The sequence below is a fragment of the Pundamilia nyererei genome, unplaced genomic scaffold, assembly GCF_000239375.1.
Source record: "Pundamilia nyererei isolate P.nyererei 1_Seehausen unplaced genomic scaffold, PunNye1.0 scaffold00161, whole genome shotgun sequence".
NCBI classification, from domain to species: Eukaryota; Metazoa; Chordata; class Actinopteri; order Cichliformes; family Cichlidae; genus Pundamilia; species Pundamilia nyererei.
This window is the reverse complement of record NW_005187562.1, coordinates 1,396,193-1,415,282: the sequence shown is the minus strand read 5'-3', so window position 1 is coordinate 1,415,282 and position 19,090 is coordinate 1,396,193. Positions and strand designations below refer to the sequence as shown.

Below are 19,090 nucleotides of genomic sequence, written 5' to 3'. Positions count from 1 at the left end.
TGGCTAAGTACTCAGTACTTGATTTTATATATTTGAATGAAAGCCCTAAATTCAAAGATTAAGAGGTGTGGGCCAATACTTTTGTCCATATACTGTGCATCAGCATTGCTCACAAGCTTAAAATAATGGTATGATGACATGAACTGTGAACGGTTCTGCATCATCCATGCCTATCTGCAATGAATAATGAACAGTTTGTTTATTCTTTTTTTCCTTTGTTCATGCTTTGATTGAGTTTGGCATCAGTTTGTTTTCTTTCCAATAAAGAAAGGATATAGCATGCGGCTGAAAAGTAGGCACAAAAAGTTTAGTTGAAACAGAAGAAGTAACACTTTGAGAGGGCACTGACAGGCATTTATGAAGTGTAAATGAAGAAATGTATCCATTGGTAGATTTTGTATATGTTGTGCTCACTGTGGCAGTAGAACAGATGAACATTTCGTTTTATATGTTCTTGCTCGCTTAAACATAGCATAGTGTAGCTGTACATTGTTTTGTGTCCTGCTGACATTGGCATCTGAACAACAAGGACACAACTGAGTGCATCCATACAGAAAGAAATGCAGCAAATATTGGCAGACATCTGTGATAATGGAGGGAGTGGAAGGCCATTGTATTCAATAGACCTTGAGCTTGTTTCAAATAGGTAGAGAGCAAACTATAAATTAAACCAGACCACAAGTCTGCAAGGTGATGAGAAAAGGGATGACAAGAAGGAAGAGAACAGTAGGGAGTCAGATGAGTGTGCAATAAAAGAAGCGATATACGAGTTTGAGCAATGAAGCTGCTCAGGGTCCAGACAACAGGCTGGTTGGGGGGTTGGGGGTTTTAATGCTTGGGGTGCTGTAAACAGATTATTACTAATCACTGATCCTGTTCTTTTCTGTTGTGGTTGGTTGCTACACCTCACACACCCTGTTCTACACACTGCTCATCACCTAACACGTCTTCATTATCAGCTTTTTGTCTGTGGTGTTGTAGGATGTCTCACTGATAATCTGATGGAACTGATGATCTTAGCACAAAACGAACCGGACAAAATGAAAATAAACAGCAGGTGGATGTGCTCCATGAATGTGTTTTAGCTGGTTCACAGTGATGATCACAGCTCTTCTTTTGATCTTTGTTGAACTAATTACACCCCAGTCCATCTGTACAGCTTCACCAGATGGTAACAGCGACACTTCAGCTGCTCCAAAGATGTCTGATGTTTTTAATGAAGGTTGGGGTGACATCAGTCCTTCCACTGTACATGTTTAGATATGATTTAGTCTCCATTTTCCCACTTTAGTGTCATTTAGTCTATGTTAAAGAAAATCTTCTCTCATTTTTTATCATTTCAACCAATCATCCCCCTCCCTTATTTGAATATACTCTATGTTTTGTTAAAGATTGTCCTGAAGCTTTTTCAAACACACACAAACAGAGTCAGGATCCACAATGGCGGAGATTTGATTATATAACATTATCATGTCACTGGCACAGCTACAAGTTTAGATTTCTATTAGCAGCATGAGCACAGCACTAACCAAGAGCCATTTTCTCAGATGTCCAGCTCATAATAAATATCAATTTACATACATAATCTCATCCGTTTATGGATGTTAGCTATGTTGCCATATTAGCCATATCACGGGTTGTAATCCATGCTGCCGTGTTGTGGTACCATAACCCGAAACAAACACACACTGACATACAACTGGTGTGCCTATGTGTGCATAATGAGGATTGGCTGAGCTAAATAAAGACTCTTACGGTAATCCACGAGTTCTAAGAATGAACTGCGAGGCCTCACACTGTGTATTTCTCTGCACCACAGTGTCTCGGTGTGCGTTTTCTACCCTACATCCTAGTCTGAGGAATGAGTTTTACAGTTACACAACAAAATCGTGCACCAGCCCGAATATTCTAGATAATGGTAAGCAGAACACATCTGCTTACTGTGCTACATGTGTAGATTTATAATGCTATCAATAATACTTTAGGCGGTTGTTCATTGGAAATATATAGCACATAAATTTCAGACCTAGCATATACAGCTAGCTAAACATTACAATCTCTATGGTAAATAAAAGTTAAATAAGGAGCTTTTAATGTGACCAGTATCTCATATGGGACCTCACTGCACCACTTAGCAGAATGTTTTTAATCAGCTAACATATGGGGGAAAAAACTTGCTAACAGAAGGTACCATGGATTCCGGCGCCGCTCCGACCTGACCGAGTCCTTTTTTCTCTTTTTTTGTTGTTATTGTATTTCTTGTTCTTGTTTTTTTTATTGAGGACTGTACTACTCCACAATGAAGCTCAGAATTTTATGGACAATCGTGTTTTTTATCACATTTTTTACGGCATCTGTGTCCGGAGAGCGCGTGGAGGTCCGACCGCCAATTGTTTACAGCAGGGATCAGCTGTTAGCCCTCGGGGCCTCCGCTGTTCTGCCTACCGCCAAGCGAGCCAACATCCCCCAATAGGTGAGGAGGAAGAGACGCGGCACTCGGGCCGGGATTGGGCGTCGCAGTAAGGTTAGGAGGTACCGGCCAGCGATTCCATCTGTTATTATGGGGAACGTGAGATCGCTCCCCAAAAAATGGATGAACTGGCGGCTCTAACCCGACATTAGAGGAGCTACAGGGAATGCAGCGTGATGTGCTTCACAGAGTCGTGGCTAACCACGCTAACTCTGGGCTCACACATAAACATAGATGGTTTCCATCTGGTCCGGGCAGACATAAAAAAGAAAAGTGGTAAGAAGAGAGGAGGGGGTTTGGCTGTGTTTGTGAGCGATAGATGGTGTAACTCTGGTCATTTATCTATCAAAGAGACGCTAGGCTGTAAGGACATTGAGCTGCTAGCGGTTAGCATGAGACCGCACTATTTACCGCGAGAGTTTACACACGTCATTATGATAGCTGTGTATGTCCCGCCCTCTGCTAACGCTGCAGCAGCCTGTGAGATCCTGCACACTGTAACCAGCAGACTCCAAACACAGCATCCTCAGGCCCTTTTCCTGATCTCTGGGGACTTTAATCACATCTCCCCATCCTCCACTCTCCCCGCCTTCACCCAGTATGTCACCTACCACACCAGAGACAATAAAACATTGGACTTACTGTATGCTAACACCAAGGAGGCATACAGCTCATCACCTCTCCCTCCCCTGGGGGGCTCAGATCACAACCTGGTTCATCTCCAGCCTGTGTATAAACCTTTAGTACACAGAGAACCAGTTGTGAAATGCACAGTTAGGAAATGGTTGGCAGAGACTGAAGAGGCCCTGAGGGACTGTTTCCATTCTACTGTATGGGACAACCTCTGCAGCCCTTTGGAGGATGACCTCAACAGCATCACAGACCGCATTACGGATTACATGAACTTCTGTGTGTACAACACCATACCCATCATAAAGGTACGGTGTTTTTCTAACAACAAGCCATGGATAAATCCTGAAATAAAGGCTGTCCTCAAGGAGAAGAAGAGTCTTCTCCGGTACCGGTACCAAAGACCTCCCATCCCAAGGACCTCAGCAGCTACAGGCCGGTAGCCCTGACATCACATCTGATGAAGACCCTCGAGAGATTGGTTCTAAACCATCTGCGCCTCCTGGTGAGGTCTTCATCCGCTGCAGTTTGCTTACCAGCCTGGCATCGGGGTGGAGGACACCATCATCTACCTCCTGCACCGAGCTCTGACTCACCTGGAGAAGCCTGAAAGCACTGTGAGGATCATGTTCTTTGATTTCTCTAGTGCTTTCAACACCATCCAGGCACGACTTCTGAGAGACAAGCTGGAGCTATCGTGAGTGGACCACCACTCTGGACTACCTCACAGAACGCCCACAGTATGTGATGTCACAGGGCTGTGTCTCTGATATGCTGGTCTGCAGTACGGGGGCCTCACAGAGAACTGTGCTGGCACCGTTCCTCTTCACCCTCTACACTGCAGACTTCTCCATCAACTCCCCACGCTGCCACCTACAGAAGTTCTCTGACGACTCTGCCATAGTCGGCCTCATCACAGGTGAGGATGACTCAGAGTACAGACAGTGGACTGGACTTTGTGGACTGGTGCCAGCAGAACCACCTGCTGATCAATGCCAGGAAAACCAAGGAGTTGGTGGTGGATTTCCGGAGATGCAGACCCACCACACTGACACCGGTGAACATCCAGGGAGTGGACATTGAGATAGTGGACTCGTATAGGTACCTGGGTGTTCACCTGAATAATAAGCTAGACTGGAGCCACGACACTGATACTCTTTACAGGAAGGGTCAGAGCAGACTCTACCTGCTGAGGCGGCTGAGGTCATTTGGAGTCCAGGGAGCGCTTTTAAAGACCTTCTATGACTCTGTGGTGGCATCCGTCATTTTTTACAGTGTTGTATGTTGGAACAGTAGTTTATCGGCAGCTGAGAGGAAGAGGTTGGATAAACTCATTAGGAAGGCCAGCTCTGTTCTGGGATGCACCCTGGACCCAGTGCAGGTGGGGGGAGACAGAAGGACTCTGGCCAAAATAACATCTCTGATGGACAGAGTCTCCCACCCTATGCATGTAAATGTTACTGAACTGCAGAGCTCCTTCAGTGACAGACTGCTGCATCCTTGATGCATGAAGGAGCGTTTCTGCAGGTCCTTCCTCCCTGCAGCTGTCAGACTGTACAATCAGAACTGCTCCCAACAAACATAGATGTTTACATCAGCGCTGTAACTTGGCACTATTTTATCAACCGATTCACACTATAACCACGGTTTGCCTCTGATCTGTATTAAATTTTATTTAATTTAATAAAGGTACAGTACTCTGTTTTTGTTAACCATTGTCGTTGATGTAAATATGTAAAAATTGTGTATGTTTCTGTTCTGTGTCTTGTGTACTGTTTGTTTGTATATGTGTCTTTCTTGCTGATGTTACACCCAAATTTCCCCTTGTGGGACAATTAAAGGATTATTCTATTCTATTCTACCATTACTCTAGTGTTTATATGTGAAATACAGTGCATGGATAAGGATATTTGATGGTTAGCACAGGTTAGCATAAGTTCTCAAAACAGGGGAAAACTTTCTAGCCTTGCTTTATCTAAATACATCAAAATTAGCCAAAGCTAGTAAATTCATCTCACGCTGACAACAGGAAATTAGGAAGTTAGTGCTCCCACACCACACACTCCCTACAGCAAGTAGCTCCATTTGTTTGAGTTGGCAGAATTTTTATGCAGATGCAGACCCAAAAGGAAGTTGTGTCTCTTCCCTTTGGGTCTGCATCCAACCAGGGATCTTTCACTTATAATCCACTACACCATAAAGCCTCTTCCATGTTACTCTGCAATCTGAAAATAGCAATATTCCACTTTCAATATATACAGTGTTTCTTTAAAACACTGTTTAGAAACTTAATCTAACTAAACAGACTGTGAAGAATAAAAAAAAATAGGACATTACAGTATGTTGAAGTTGTCAAATATGTAAGTTAGTATATTGTACTGTCTGCTGAAGTTAGCATGCTAATTAGCTAGCACCAGGTGACGGAATAGCAATGTTGTCCGGAGAGGATTTTTTTTTTTTTTTACAGTCTGTGATTCTTTACTCTTTTTAATCATGCTGAATGAAAGACAGTCAATGAAAAAAACATAAACTCAATGATGTCTGATGTCTTAGCAGTTTGGTTTCTTCCTGCATTTATACTTCCTCACACATGCTTTAGATGCCCCCTCCCAGAGTCACTGACAATAGGCAATACCAAGGACTGGCCCACACAGCATATAAGTGAGGTCATATCATTTATCCAGCAACCCCGTCCACTTATGAATTGCATCTTTAAATCGAGGAGATGTAAAATGTTAGTTTGTGAAGTTTATAGATGCCAGTGGGCACGTGTTCTACATCTGGAAAAAGCCAGGCTGACTCAGGTACTAAACTACTGACTGAATAATCTAAAGCTCGTATGACATAGTTCTAGATCAGGTAAGAACACTGGGACACTGTTCATAACAGCAATTTTTATACCAATTTGACCTTTAAAAAACGGACAATCAGTGCCTGTGGTGATGAGAAAACGCTACTCTTTCATTGACCTTGGGTGGATACATTAACTCTGTACATGCCCTCCATTGTTTCTTTCACTATGTTTGCCATAACCATGCATGACTAGACAAACCAGAAATACAAAATTCAATGCAGTGTGTCATTTAACCCCAGCCCGTTTCATAATAAAATCAAACACAGACATCTAAGTCAAAAGACAAGGCGATTTTTGCTCCAAAGGAAAAGCACATAACATTTTGAGCTTTTAGTTTGTAGTTTATTCATGGGTGGAAAGGCACCTGTATGTTCTTACTAATCCATATTTACACACCTGCTTCTTCTAAGGCTACTTATTATGTTGCTGAAGACAATCAAATCAGTAATTTGTTCTCATAAAAGTGGACCATGTCACTAAAAAGGTCAGACAGTTAACTGTACTGAAAGACCAAAACAAATGTCTCAGTTTAATAGCTACACATCCATTGTGATTTCCTCTGCAGTCTAGTGATGACAGGCCTGTCATTTCCACTCTTTCTTCTCAGAGTCCCCTTCTGTCATTACACTGCCCCCTGACACTATTAATCTGTTCCCTTGGCAACTGCACTGCACAACCACCGCTACACATGCATGTCAAGCATTGAATAACCCTAATAATCACCAAGCAATAACTAAAACCTGTAGTTGCATAATATATTTAATATTATTAAACTAAAACACTGAAAGCTAGCTAATTAGAAATGTTTTGATCATTAAAAATTACCCTAGTGAGCCTTTAGTTGTTTATTAGATTTTTTTGCTATGTGTGGTTCTTCATAGGTCTTCATAGTGAAAATGTGTTTTACTGTTTTGAGGTGAGGAATTTCCTCCAGCCAAGACTGCAGCAGAGGCACAGTGGCCTACATACCAGAAGTCTGTTGAACTGCCCTGTTGAATTACCCTAGAAATAGACCCAGTATAACCTATTTGATTATGGAAATAAAAGACACATGTTTATGTTATAGCTTACTAAATGAAAATATATAGAGAAATCTCTACATGTCTGCAGCAGTTTTATGTCCTTGGACAAAAAGGCTACAAGCAGTGCCGGTAAAGGTTTTCCCAACACGTCCACACATGCACATGTCCAAATCAGCACCACTGAAAGCTGGAAACACTGAAACGATCACATGGAGCAGCAGAGAATGAGGAAACAATGCTCTCTGGTGTAGTCTAGCTTTTGCATTGTCACCTTTGGCTTTGTAAATTATGCAAGACAGCCATTGGCTGATTTTTAAATTATTCAGCAGGGGAGTGGATCACAAGATATAAAGTCCTAGCAGAAGACACAGGACCAGACTAGACCTGACCACACACACACACAACCTTGGAAAACACACAGGCAGACATACAAGAAAGAGAGCCAATCAAACTATCCAGAGCAGTGCCACTGCTTTGGGTTGACTCAGTGTTTGTGGTAATGATGATTTGTGGAGGTGGCTCCTGCTGTCATCTGTAGATGTGTCAATGAAGCTGTGAGGTTTGTAATTTAATTCAGCTGTGACTTTATTGGTCTTAAATGGCTCCACTCTAACCCAGTTAGTGCACAGGCTCCTGTACGCTGCACCACCTCGGTTACAGTCGGTTTCAGCATGGAGTAAAAGAAAGTGGCCTTGAAACAGCAGGGGAAGGGAAAGTTAAATGGGTCTGTCAAACTACCTTAAAATCATACGTTTCTCCTTCCCAATCTCTCCTTCTTTCTCCCTGGGTGTCCACCATCTTCGCTGGACACAAAGGGTCAACAGAGGGGGTCATCACCATGGCTACTATATCCTGCAGCACACCCATTTAAGTAAACGGAACGAACAAGCCCATGATGCTGGCATGGTCTGCGTGTGTGGCTGTGTAATATGTAAGGCCTAGGACCTATAAAGCTACAGTCAGTGCAGTGAGGATGAGGGCCACACTTACATTCCAGGTGCTTTTTCTTGGGCGCCATCACTTCGTGAGTGGTGGCTTTGCAGACAGCCCGGGCCATATCCGATCCCGTTAGCTGGTACTGCGCAGCGGCAATGCGATCCGTGAGCGTTTGCCCCGACATTTTCTCCTAGTTGTTTCGACCTCCTCAGGAATTTATTTCACCACAGGACGGTGAGGGGGAGGGGGGAAAAATACGAATACAACCCAGCTTCTTCCCTGCGGTTCAGTGAGATGAGTGCGTCCCTCTCCTAGATAATATAGGCCTGCGACCTTATGTGTGGGAGGGGGTGGGGGAAAAGCAGAGAAAATGAGCTGGATAAATGTTATTTTCGCAGTAAATCATGTGGTCACGTTGTTAATATTCGCCGTTGCATGAGTAGACTTACGCAAGGTTGTGAATTCCCGGCGGCTCGTTCTGTTATAGGCTCCGAGCGTTCAGTTCAGCACCTTGGAGAGCTAAAGCCACTCGGTTATGTAACAAGCTGGCGACGAAAGCTATTTTCTCAACCCGGTGAAATTTATTCCAGCAATGGAATAGACTCGTCTAATCGTAGAACAGTGTTTCTGAAAAATAAGGTATATAAATCAGCGCTGCATAAGTCGGTCAAATGTCCCTGTTGGGGGGAACACCGGTTTTGGCTCCCTTTCCCTCCTTCGTTGTTGCATTAAAAAAAAAAAGCTTTTGAATAAACGAAGAACCCGCAGTGCAAAGCAGGTCGTCAGATTGCGGCTTTTCTTTCCTCTTTGATCCGTCAGTCTCGGTTCGGAAATGCCGTTTCAGGCTGTGGTCCTTTCCTCAGATAGAAAATTGCGCACCGCTTCCCGTCGCCAACACTGCGCAGCGCAAGAGGCTCGGGAACAGGAAAAGCGAGGAGGGAATTTCCTTTTCCCCTTCCCCCTGTGGTTTGTTTATTTATTTGACCTGTCTACAAGTCCATCCAGACTCTCCTCTCGGCAGCTTCTCGGACAGGGTTGGGTGACACACGTCGCATCACCACGTCTCTTAAAGGGGTGTGGGCACGGGGGGTCACAGTACAGAAATCGCTATCAATTTGCGCCAAAGGGTTAATACACCAGCGTCATGGTGGCATACTAGCTGCTGCATGTGGGCTGTATCCCACCGGGGCTGCTCGTAGATCACGCGGAGTGACAGATGATGAAGGTGAAACAATTCCTGCTCTAAGCAGGCTCCTTTTAAATATATGATCGGCAGAGGTATTTTTAATCACATGTTAAACCACAAAAAACTACTGATCACAATATTTTTTTGTTTTGTATTTGGGAACATCACGTATTTTGTATTCAGAGCAGATGATATTGGGGATGTATGCCATATGGTGAGTTAGCGTATTTGCTTGTAGCTCAACTCTGCCAGAGAGCTCGATAATCACGATGCATTCTGGGTAGACCCGGCCATGTTGTTGTTCACGTAAATCCAAAGTTAGTCATTTATGCTGCTATTATGAGCCCTTGGCTTATCTGATATTGTGAATCTTGTTTATGTTCTTGTTATTTAGGCTAGGTTTTTTAATTTAATTATTAACAAGATAATTATTTTTAAAAAAAGATGGACACCAGCCTGCAGCCAGATTTGGGCTTATCCAGGTTAACTTCAAGGTTGACCCTGGATTCACTTCTTGCCAGGCTAAATTGCCATGGTGACTTACGCTGCCTAACTAGTGATCAGTAGGTGTGAAACTACACACATACATATATTTAAATATAATATGAGTAAAAGGTTTGGACACACCTAATTATTTAATGTTTTTTCTATATTTTGATGACTATTACAGTGTAGATTTTCACTTAAAGCATATGGAATTATGCAGAAACAAAAAAGTGTGAAATAACTCAAAACATGTTTTAGATCTTCAAAATAACCACTCTTTGCTTTGATTACTGCTTTGCACACTCTTGGCATTCTCTTAATGAGCTTCATGGGGTCGTCACCTGGAATGGTTTTATATAGTTATGAGTAGACATATACACACTTATTCAAACTATACATTTTAACGCATGTCATAAATTATGTTTATATATATTGTTTATATTCATATTTATATCAGTATTTTTTAGCTTCTCTAAGTTTTATTGCACTGTGTGAAGAAGTATTGCCTTCATTTTGTTATGCTTGCATGATGACAATAAAGTCTAGACTCTTGAAACTTTTAACTCACACAGTTGACATTTTTTTCCTGCTTTCATATAGGCTAAACTTTATTAGTTCAGCAACTCTTTCCCCTTTCTTACAGGCCAAACCAGTTCAAGTACGCAGACATTCATAAAATGCTTTTAAAACCACACAGATGTACAGTGTTTACCCACCCATAATGCTGATTTAAATGTAGAAGCTGGGTTACTAGCATTCTTTACTATAAGATCAACACAGAATGCAACATTTTCTCAACAAAACATTTGTGGGACTCAGTCAGGCAACCAGTGAGGCTTGGCTCTGTGATTCATGCAGAAAAACATTTTTTGGATCTTTGGCCCTGCAAAGACACTTTGCATAGTTTCTTTTTACTTGGTATTTTTAATGCTGCAGGTTTACATATTTCTTTTCTTTTCCAGTTTATAATTTTACATCTTATAGCACCACATACATCTTTATTAGGCAAAAGGTTTTACTTGGAATTTTAATATTGCAGTGTCATAATGCCCTTACGTTTCTACACTATAGTTACACTAAACTGTACAGTGAATCTTTCAGAATTAGAGTAATTCATATGTTAAATTGTTTTTCATGTATTTTATTATGGTACAGTGTTTCATTACAACACTTCATGTTTTGGTGCAGCAGCAAGTGGAAGGGCTTGTGGTGATGCCAGTCAGAGGGAGTCGCAGAGACTTCTGTGTGTCTGAGGTGTAAAATCCTACCCAGATTTCATTGTCAAACAAAGGAATAAAGATTTTTGCTTTCGCAGCTGTCCTGCAGCCTGTACCCATGACAGAGATGTCTGATATGAAGTGTACGGGAGGTGCCCAGTCAGGGCACTATAATGCATGACGTCGGCGACGTCACGATCCAGTGCTCTGCAGAGCTCTAAATAGAACCCTCAGTTGTATCACTTGTGTATTTTAATTTTGTTTTACTTCTGTGTTGTTTTACTTTTGTTTTTGTTTTCTTTCTCATTGTGAAAATGAGCTGGAAAAAAAAATACGATAATTAGGAAAATAAAATGTACCGACAGTAAAGTATAAAAAACAAACAAACAAAAAAAACCGCTCGACTCTGGCTGAGCATGCGCTGTGTATTCGCAACACGTGACGTACGCGGAAATGAAGCCACGTCTCCCGTGAGAAGGGAGAAGGAGTGTCACTACCCGATCCGTACCGGTAGTGACAAGGAGGAACCTAGATCCAGGAAGCTTTTCACTGACTGCACTGTAGTGGAGATACTTCAGAAAACACAACAGTAAGTAAATTAAAATTAAGCGAATCTGCTGCACAGCGCAACCTTTGGTTTAAACACAACGCGTTTATTGTAGTCTCTTGGTTTATGTGGCTTGAGACGATTTTATGTAACTTATTTTGCTTGGGAGAAGCACGTAACTTTCTTTGCCATTCATTTTTTGTGCTTCATTTTATTGAGCTTTATACTTTGCCCTCATTAAGCGCTGTCAGTGTTTAGTCCAGTCGCCGTGTTTTTAGCCTATTAAATATGGTTAAATATGATAAACAACATTTTAATAAAGTAAGCATTTCCAGACAAGGGCTTGGACATGTGACCTCAAATCAAAATCACGACTAATTAAAACATTTTACCCAAATTACGATTAGCGAACCATTATTTATAGTAATAACCTTCATGGTTTACTAGGCTTGTTTTGCAATTATGTTCAAACAGTAAAGCTGGGACACACACACACACACACACACATAACATATACAGGTGGTATTACCTTTGCTAGAGCCAAAATTGTATTTATTTATTTATCCTTTTACTAAACTGCCTTCAAGTAAACAAACAGGCATTACTGTCAAACATGTTCATCAAATATTCCAGCCAGCAAAGAAAAACAGAATATAAACAAATAAATGAAGTACCTTAAATTAACTCATTCCAAGTATTTCTGTTTTAAAGCAATCCTCTTTTCCAATCATTTTATACACTGAAGATAAATTGCATAATTTTTAAATGCAGAAAAACTTGGAATAATAAAACTACACTTATAAATATAAAACTTTCCAATAATCAAAAGGCTTACACACCGAAATTCCACCTTGGCTCTTTATAGAAACCCGAAACTTAATCATATCATATTCTAACACAGGAAATGCTTTTTTTTTTTTACGACAAACATTAATGAACAGTGTCTATGTAACTTAATTAACAGCGTGATAATCAGAAAACTTGAAACTTAACTAACTTTTAATTACATCAACATTAATGTTATTCCTCCAGCTTTTTGTAAAAGATATGGCAGGATACTAAACCATAATGTTAATTTTTTACAAATGCTCCAACCATTTTAACATAGTACTTAGTACATGAGTTACTTCAAGCTCGATGACATTCATACCTCTCGTTTCTACCGATTTTACAACATTGCTTTTCTGAATAAGATGTTCTTTATTACTCCAATGAATTTGGTTTTATAGTTCTGTTTAATACAGCTAAAGTGTATGCTGGATTTACTAATGTGGCAGTGCAAACTTCTGTAAAAGGAATTCTTTTTTTCTTCACAAAAAATGTGAAGAACCTTTTTAGCAAAGGTTCCCTGAAAAATGTAATTCTCTGAAACCTTCAGAGAGGCTTCAGGAACCTCCAGGGAACACTACCTGAGGAGTTACCCAGAAATTATTTTGTGAAAACTATTGTTTAGAGGGAGCACACCCTGAAGATTCCCTCTAGGACTTTATGAAAAAGAGTCTTGAGAGAAGATGCATAGAGTGTTTCCTACAAATTTAGTGTTTGCAATTTTCTTTTTTTTAGGAATGTTCTCTGAGGGTTTGTTTTGTAAAACCTTCATTTAACCATCATAAAACTTTCATTCAAAATTAATTTGTGAAACTTTAAAGACAAACTTCAAAGGGAACGTTCTTTAATAACAAAGACTTGTACAAAATTCTCCAAAGAACATTTTTCGAGAATTCCTTATTTAAAAACAATATCAGGGAACTTTTAGGGAACTTCAGAACTCCTCTAAATAGTCCATTGTTTGTTAAAGAGTTTATTTTAAAAATTATCTGTTAATAAACAGATAATCATTTTTTTTGATAAGTGTTATGGTAAGCATTGGTAGCTTGAATCCCCTGCTTTTATTGCATAATAATAACTGTACATGTTATAATTCAAGTAAGGTTAACATGGCGGGGCTTTTAAGGAAGATCTTAACACTTTCTCTGCCACTGATGCTTTTCTGATATGTTTCAGCAATGGCCGAATTTCAAGAAATATCAAAGCTGTCCGCTTTGCACCCGAAGCCCGCAGGGCTTGTTTTGCAGTATGGTACTTCTGGCTTCAGGACCAACGCCAAACAGCTGGACCACATCATGTTCAGGATGGGTCTGTTGGCCACAGTGCGCTCCAAAAAGACCAAAGCAACCATCGGTGTCATGGTCACTGCATCGCACAACCCAGAGGTTAGAGGGATTCATAAGCGCAAATAGCTATGGTTTATTTTCATCATAAATTACAACTTCAGCCCATTCCTGTTTGTCTCATCGTGTCTGTACTTGTGTAGGAAGACAACGGCGTGAAGCTCGTTGACCCGATGGGCGAGATGGTGACACAGGACTGGGAGGAGCATGCCACCCAGCTGGCCAATGCAGATCAGGAAGACTTGCTCACTGCTCTGAAGAACATTATAGAAAAGGAGGCCATTAACATGAGCCAGGAGGCTAATGTGTTTGTGGGAAAAGATACTAGGTATAATGTCTTACTACAAACAAATAAATCAAAAACTGATCAAATATAAACCTGTGTGTATGAGTAGAATAGCTTCTTTACAGTCGTGTCCTCTGCCTGTAGGAGCAGCAGTGCCAGCCTTTCACAAGCAGTACTGGATGGAGTTTCTGCTCTTGGTGGTCACAGCAAAGGTAAGAGAAGTGGATACCTAAAAGATATTCCTGTGATTGGCTGCCCCTCAGCTGGGTTGCATTAAAATATATGCTTTGCAATGTATTAGTTTCCTTCTTTGCTTGGCTTTTTTGTTTTTGTTTTTGTTCTTTTATTGTTGGTTCTTCTTCTGGCTCCTTATCTGCCTTTTTATCCTTTCCATCTGTCCTTTCAGACTATGGTTTGGTGACCACCCCTCAGCTTCACTACATGGTCTGCTGTCAAAACACGCAGGGTAAATATGGAGAGGCCACAGTGGAAGGATACTACACTAAATTCTGCCAAGCTTTCATTCAGCTCACCAAGAATGTAAGAAGCAGAAGTGTGTCGTGTGTTATTTTGCGCTTGCATTCAGTCACTCTTTGTTTGTTTGTGTCAACGTGTTTTATGATACATTCATTCATCCAGGAACTACTCCTTTCTTTCTCTCCTCCATGGTTTTCTTTCCATTAGACGTCCAACCGTACGGATGACCAGAAGCACCTCTGCCTGGATGGCGCTAATGGCATTGGGGCTCTGAAGGTACGTGAGATGGAGAGTCACCTGAAGAAAGAGCTACAAATTTCTCTTAATAATGATGGCAGCAAAGGAAGGCTGAACCACCAGTGCGGAGCCGACTATGTGAAGGTGCAGCAAAAACCCCCAACAGGTGCGCATAGGGCCAGTTAAATTACTTGAATGTACTGTAATCGTTTTAATATGCGAGACCTGTCTTGCATTCTCACATGAAGGCATTAAGATTAACCCAGGAGAGCGATGCTGTTCCTTTGATGGCGACGCCGATCGAATAGTTTATTACTACACGGACTCTGAAGGAACATTTCACCTGCTGGATGGAGACAAGATGGCTACCCTCATCAGCACTTTTCTCAAAGAGCTGCTCACACAGGTATACTCTAAAAAAAAAATCATGTAAATGACATACGGGCACGCACTTACCAAGAATCGCTGTTCTTTGTATTTTTTCTCCCTTGGAATGCACAGGCTGGACTAGACTTGAAGATAGCAGTAGTGCAAACTGCTTATGCTAATGGAAGTTCAACACACTATCTGGAGAACACAATGAAGGTGACAAAAAAAATTCCACAGAGAATTCAGGTGTTTTATTTAGTATTTATATGGAGAGGACGGTTCTCACAGATTTATTTGACACTTAGGTCTTAGTGAGGTGTACGAAGACTGGAGTGAAGCATCTTCACCATGTAGCCCAGGAGTTTGATGTCGGTGTGTACTTTGAGGCCAATGGCCACGGAACAGTGAGTACACACATATGCACACATATTTAAATGCACTGAAAATCACCTGTAAGGCTAAAAATCAGAAGTAATGTGTCATCCTGCGTTTGTTTGTGTTTGGATCAGGTGTTGTTCAGCAAGGCAGCTGAAGAGAAAATCCAGCAGCTGGCTGAGGACACAAACGTCAACGACGAGAGGAAGAAAGCAGCTCTCCTGCTGCGAAACACGATCAACGTCATCAACCAGGCACGCTCACGCTGACATCAATGTTGAACTGAGCTCATGCAGACTATGGAGCTCTTTTGTTAACGTTGATATTTTCTTTTAAAGACTGTAGGAGATGCCATTTCTGACATGCTGCTGATTGAAGCCATACTGGCCATCAAAGGAATGACTATCCAGCAGTGGGACACCATTTATACCGACCTGCCAAATAGGCAACTTAAAGTCAAGGTGCTCATATTGTATAGTTATGTATTATATCCAGGATATAAAGTGTGACTGATAGAAAGAAATACGCACTTTACATTTAATTTATTCCATAGTATGATACAGCAGTGCCGAACCAATCTAAGGAGGCTTTTATTTTTTTAGATAAACGTTTGTCTACTATAACCCTGCACATAGCCAGTTAGAGATAGTGGCTCCTGAGGGTGATCTTTTTTCTTTTTCTTTTTTTGTGTAGGTGGCGGACCGCAGGGTGATAGACACAACAGACGCAGAGAGGCGGGCGGTGACCCCAGCAGGCCTGCAGGAGGCCATCGACAATTTAGTGAAGAAGTACAGACAGGCTCGCTCCTTCGTGAGGCCCTCTGGCACCGAGGATGTGGTGAGAGTATATGCAGAGGCAGACACGCAGGTGAGAAATCTATTTTCCAAGTTTTCTCTGTTATTGATTCTCATGCCAGTGTTACTGAGGTTAAAAAATATCTGGAAGGGAAGGGTTTGTGAATAATACTCTGGCTCTCTGTGTTGTTTCAGGAGAGTGCTGACGCCCTGGCACATGAAGTCAGCCTTGCAGTGTATCGCCTTGCTGGAGGAGTTGGGGATGAACCCAAACCATTGCATTAGAACCACAATCACACAAACACACCATATTGATCGATCAGAATTACAGAATTGCTGATCATTATTTTATTTTTTATTTTTTTAAAGTCAGGTGATACCAAATGATTTTATATTGTCCTTATTTTCTTTGTATTTCTGTCACTCTGATGATGGGGTACACATCAGGGGAATTAATAAAGGTTGGGGGAATTGTGTGTGTGTATATATAAAATTTAAACAGTCAAACAGCTGGTTTTAATGTGGGTGGTCATTTCACTTGGTCCCAGATATTTGTGAACAGTTATTTTAAATAATTCCCTTAATTTTCATTAAATCATGTAAGTTTACATAATGACTGTTGAATCGGCTTTGCTGCTATTATTTGAATTAAATAATGGAAAAAAGGAGAGTGGGTTTTTTTTTAAATTACAGTGAAGTAACACTGATAGAATTCTATGATTGAATTGACAACCACAACTATTTTTGCTTGCTGTTTATTTTTCTTACTTTCAGTGACATGCTCATGTCACACAGGAGGGTTAGATAAGCAGAGTTAGGACCAGGCAGAGCGGAGTGATGACGGCACACCAGATGTACTCAAAAAGAATCACAGAGCTGGGGGTTTATTCTTCATCTGTGTCATCGGCTGCTCCGGAAATGACGATGGTGCACTCCTGTGTGTCACTTTCGTAAATGTCCTCATCTGTCTTAACTGTTCTGGGAAAGGGGAGATCAGACAGAATGATATGATTACTGTGTAGTCACTAGAGATCTGGCTGAAAATGTTACAGGTTTTATGTGTCATGCATTCCGTGCCAAAGTCGCCCTCTACCTGATGAGGACCGTCTTTCTCTTGGACATCACTGTTGCCTGCTTCTCTAAGTTACCATCAGCCTGGATGTCTGATGAGGCTGCTGCTATTCGGCCAGCACCTGCAGCTCTCTCAGTGCTGTTACCGCTTGTATCACTCAAAGATCCACCCAGCTTTGAAGGTGCTGAGAGAGCACATTTGCTATCACTGGAAGGAAGCTGCAAGCCTCCAGTCAAGGAAAGGCTTTGGACCATGGTGCCCAATCGGCTGTCTTCCCCCTCAATCAGTTTTCTAACACACAAACATACGAAAAAAGAAAGGAAAACTGATGACAATTTGAACCAAAGTTTTACCGGTTTACATCCATCTGATCTGTTGCCCGATTTTCTTTCCACATCTTGTGTAATTTTGCATACCTCCACCTTTTCTTCCTGTTTTCCTTCTTGACAGCCACCCTTCCACTAAGGCCATTTCTAATGAGGCTTCATTTATCAGTTGTAAATGAATGATTAATAGGTCAGTGTTAAGTGGTTTACCACATAAGGACAGGTACAAGAACTGGACTGAAAATTAGTGAAAAAGGGGTGGCAATGTCCAAAGAAAAACATTGAAAACCTTCACAAAGCCTTGAGAAAATTAGAAGGGAAATCTGTTTCTTTGGAGGCAAACTGTAAAGAAAAAAAGGAGTGTCTCAAGATTTTTGCATAATACTATTTATTTTCTACTTGATGTAAAAGCCACACACCCACATCTGTGTGTGTGCACATTAACAGTTTAAGTGTTCTAAGTGCTTAAAACCTATTGTAATGCTTGTTCACCTGTAGGTGGCGATCTCAATCTCCAGAGCCATCTTGACATTCAGGAGGTTCTGATATTCTCGCAGCAGCAGAGCAGTCTTTTCCTTGCTCACCTTCAAATGCACTTTAATTCCCTCAATGTGCTCCTGTTGAAATTACATCAGAGGTGTATGTTTTTTTGTTGTGATCAGGCCATAGGATGACAAAAAATATCTCTATAAGTCAGTCAGTTAGTTACCTCTAAGCCCTTCTCTTCATTCTTATATTTCTCCAATCTGTCACGGATCTGGGCCTCCAAATACTCATTCCTTGTCTTCAGTATCTCCAGTTCATGTTCTTTGTCTAGGATCTAATTGTGCATATGTACACTGAGTATCCAGAAAAGTTGCAGAATGAACCACAAGAAGAACAGAAAGTAACACTCACATTCTTCCTATAGGCAGCAATTTCCTCTCTCATACTTCGGACTCTTTGAATATGTTCACTGGAGGTGTTATCAAGATCCTGAAACTTGGTTCTATACCAGGTCTCCATTTCCTGGACAACACAGAATGAGATGCAAAGAGATCTAGAGACTAATTCTCCAGAGTCGGGGCATACTTCAGCTTCATCAATGCCACTTACCTCCAGGTTTTTGGCAGCAATGCTGTCGTACTGAGACTGAATCTGTTTTAGGGCAGGGGAAAGGTCTGGGAGGCCAAACATGAAGTCAGATTCAGAGGATGCTGAAGAGATGTGCAGGATCAACTCCTCAATTTCCTTTCAGTAGAACAAAAACAAACACGGGTGGGGGACAGTTAAATGAGCTAGGAACATTTTCAATTCTATGAAAGCAAATCTACCACTCTGCCCCACAGATAAATCAGAACTTGTCTGTTTGACTTCCTCTGAAGTTTTCACATCAAATAGATAACTGCAATATTTATGGTCTTACTCACTCTGTCCATCAACACGAGCTGGATTTGACAATAACCAGCAAATTTACAGCCCGTTAAACCACTGATGGGGAATATGAATGACATGCCAACCACGAGGCAGCTATGTGTTACCTCTTTGTGAACTCTCTGCAGGAAGGACAGTTGAACCTCCAGATTTTCCAGCTGCCTCTCCAGCGCAATCCGGGCTGAGGTTGCTTCGTCCACATTCTGAGAAGAACAGAAACAA

At 41.3% G+C, this 19,090-nt stretch overlaps 3 protein-coding genes across 10 annotated transcripts in view; 1 reads left to right on the top strand and 2 right to left on the bottom strand.

Moving 5' to 3' along the window:
* LOC102200050 (clathrin coat assembly protein AP180) overlaps nt 1–9,120 on the bottom strand; it is a 30,116-nt gene extending 20,996 nt beyond the window's left edge. For 3 of the 8 annotated variants that reach the window (XM_005745626.1, XM_005745625.1, XM_005745628.2), the window contains exons 1-2: nt 8,362–9,118; nt 7,967–8,245 (exon numbers count right to left, since the gene is read on the bottom strand). In XM_005745626.1, coding sequence (XP_005745683.1) covers nt 7,967–8,096 — 130 coding nt within the window. In that variant the 5' untranslated portion in view covers nt 8,097–8,245; nt 8,362–9,118. Of the gene's footprint in view, nt 1–7,966; nt 8,246–8,361 lie in introns of all 8 variants that reach the window. The other 5 variants (XR_312053.1, XM_005745629.2, XM_005745624.2 and 2 more) reach the window with 3 other exon arrangements.
* Nucleotides 9,121–11,260: 2,140 nt separating this feature from the next.
* pgm3 (phosphoglucomutase 3) lies at nt 11,261–16,722 on the top strand. The gene is made up of 13 exons (XM_005745622.1): nt 11,261–11,390; nt 13,353–13,561; nt 13,663–13,847; nt 13,950–14,017; nt 14,212–14,345; nt 14,490–14,685; nt 14,768–14,925; nt 15,021–15,104; nt 15,194–15,292; nt 15,398–15,517; nt 15,602–15,724; nt 15,957–16,130; nt 16,253–16,722. Exons 2-13 carry the CDS (start codon nt 13,355–13,357, stop codon nt 16,340–16,342), a joined length of 1,638 nt encoding a protein of 545 aa, XP_005745679.1. The 5' UTR covers nt 11,261–11,390; nt 13,353–13,354; the 3' UTR covers nt 16,343–16,722.
* A 219-nt stretch (nt 16,723–16,941) lies between these two features.
* The window catches only part of ngs (notochord granular surface), a 4,146-nt gene continuing 1,997 nt past the window's right edge, over nt 16,942–19,090 (bottom strand). The window contains exons 4-10 of the mRNA XM_005745637.1: nt 18,976–19,071; nt 18,551–18,685; nt 18,353–18,463; nt 18,165–18,275; nt 17,948–18,072; nt 17,151–17,420; nt 16,942–17,035 (exon numbers count right to left, since the gene is read on the bottom strand). Of these exons, the coding sequence (XP_005745694.1) occupies nt 16,942–17,035; nt 17,151–17,420; nt 17,948–18,072; nt 18,165–18,275; nt 18,353–18,463; nt 18,551–18,685; nt 18,976–19,071 (942 nt within the window). The remainder of the gene's footprint in view (nt 17,036–17,150; nt 17,421–17,947; nt 18,073–18,164; nt 18,276–18,352; nt 18,464–18,550; nt 18,686–18,975; nt 19,072–19,090) is intronic.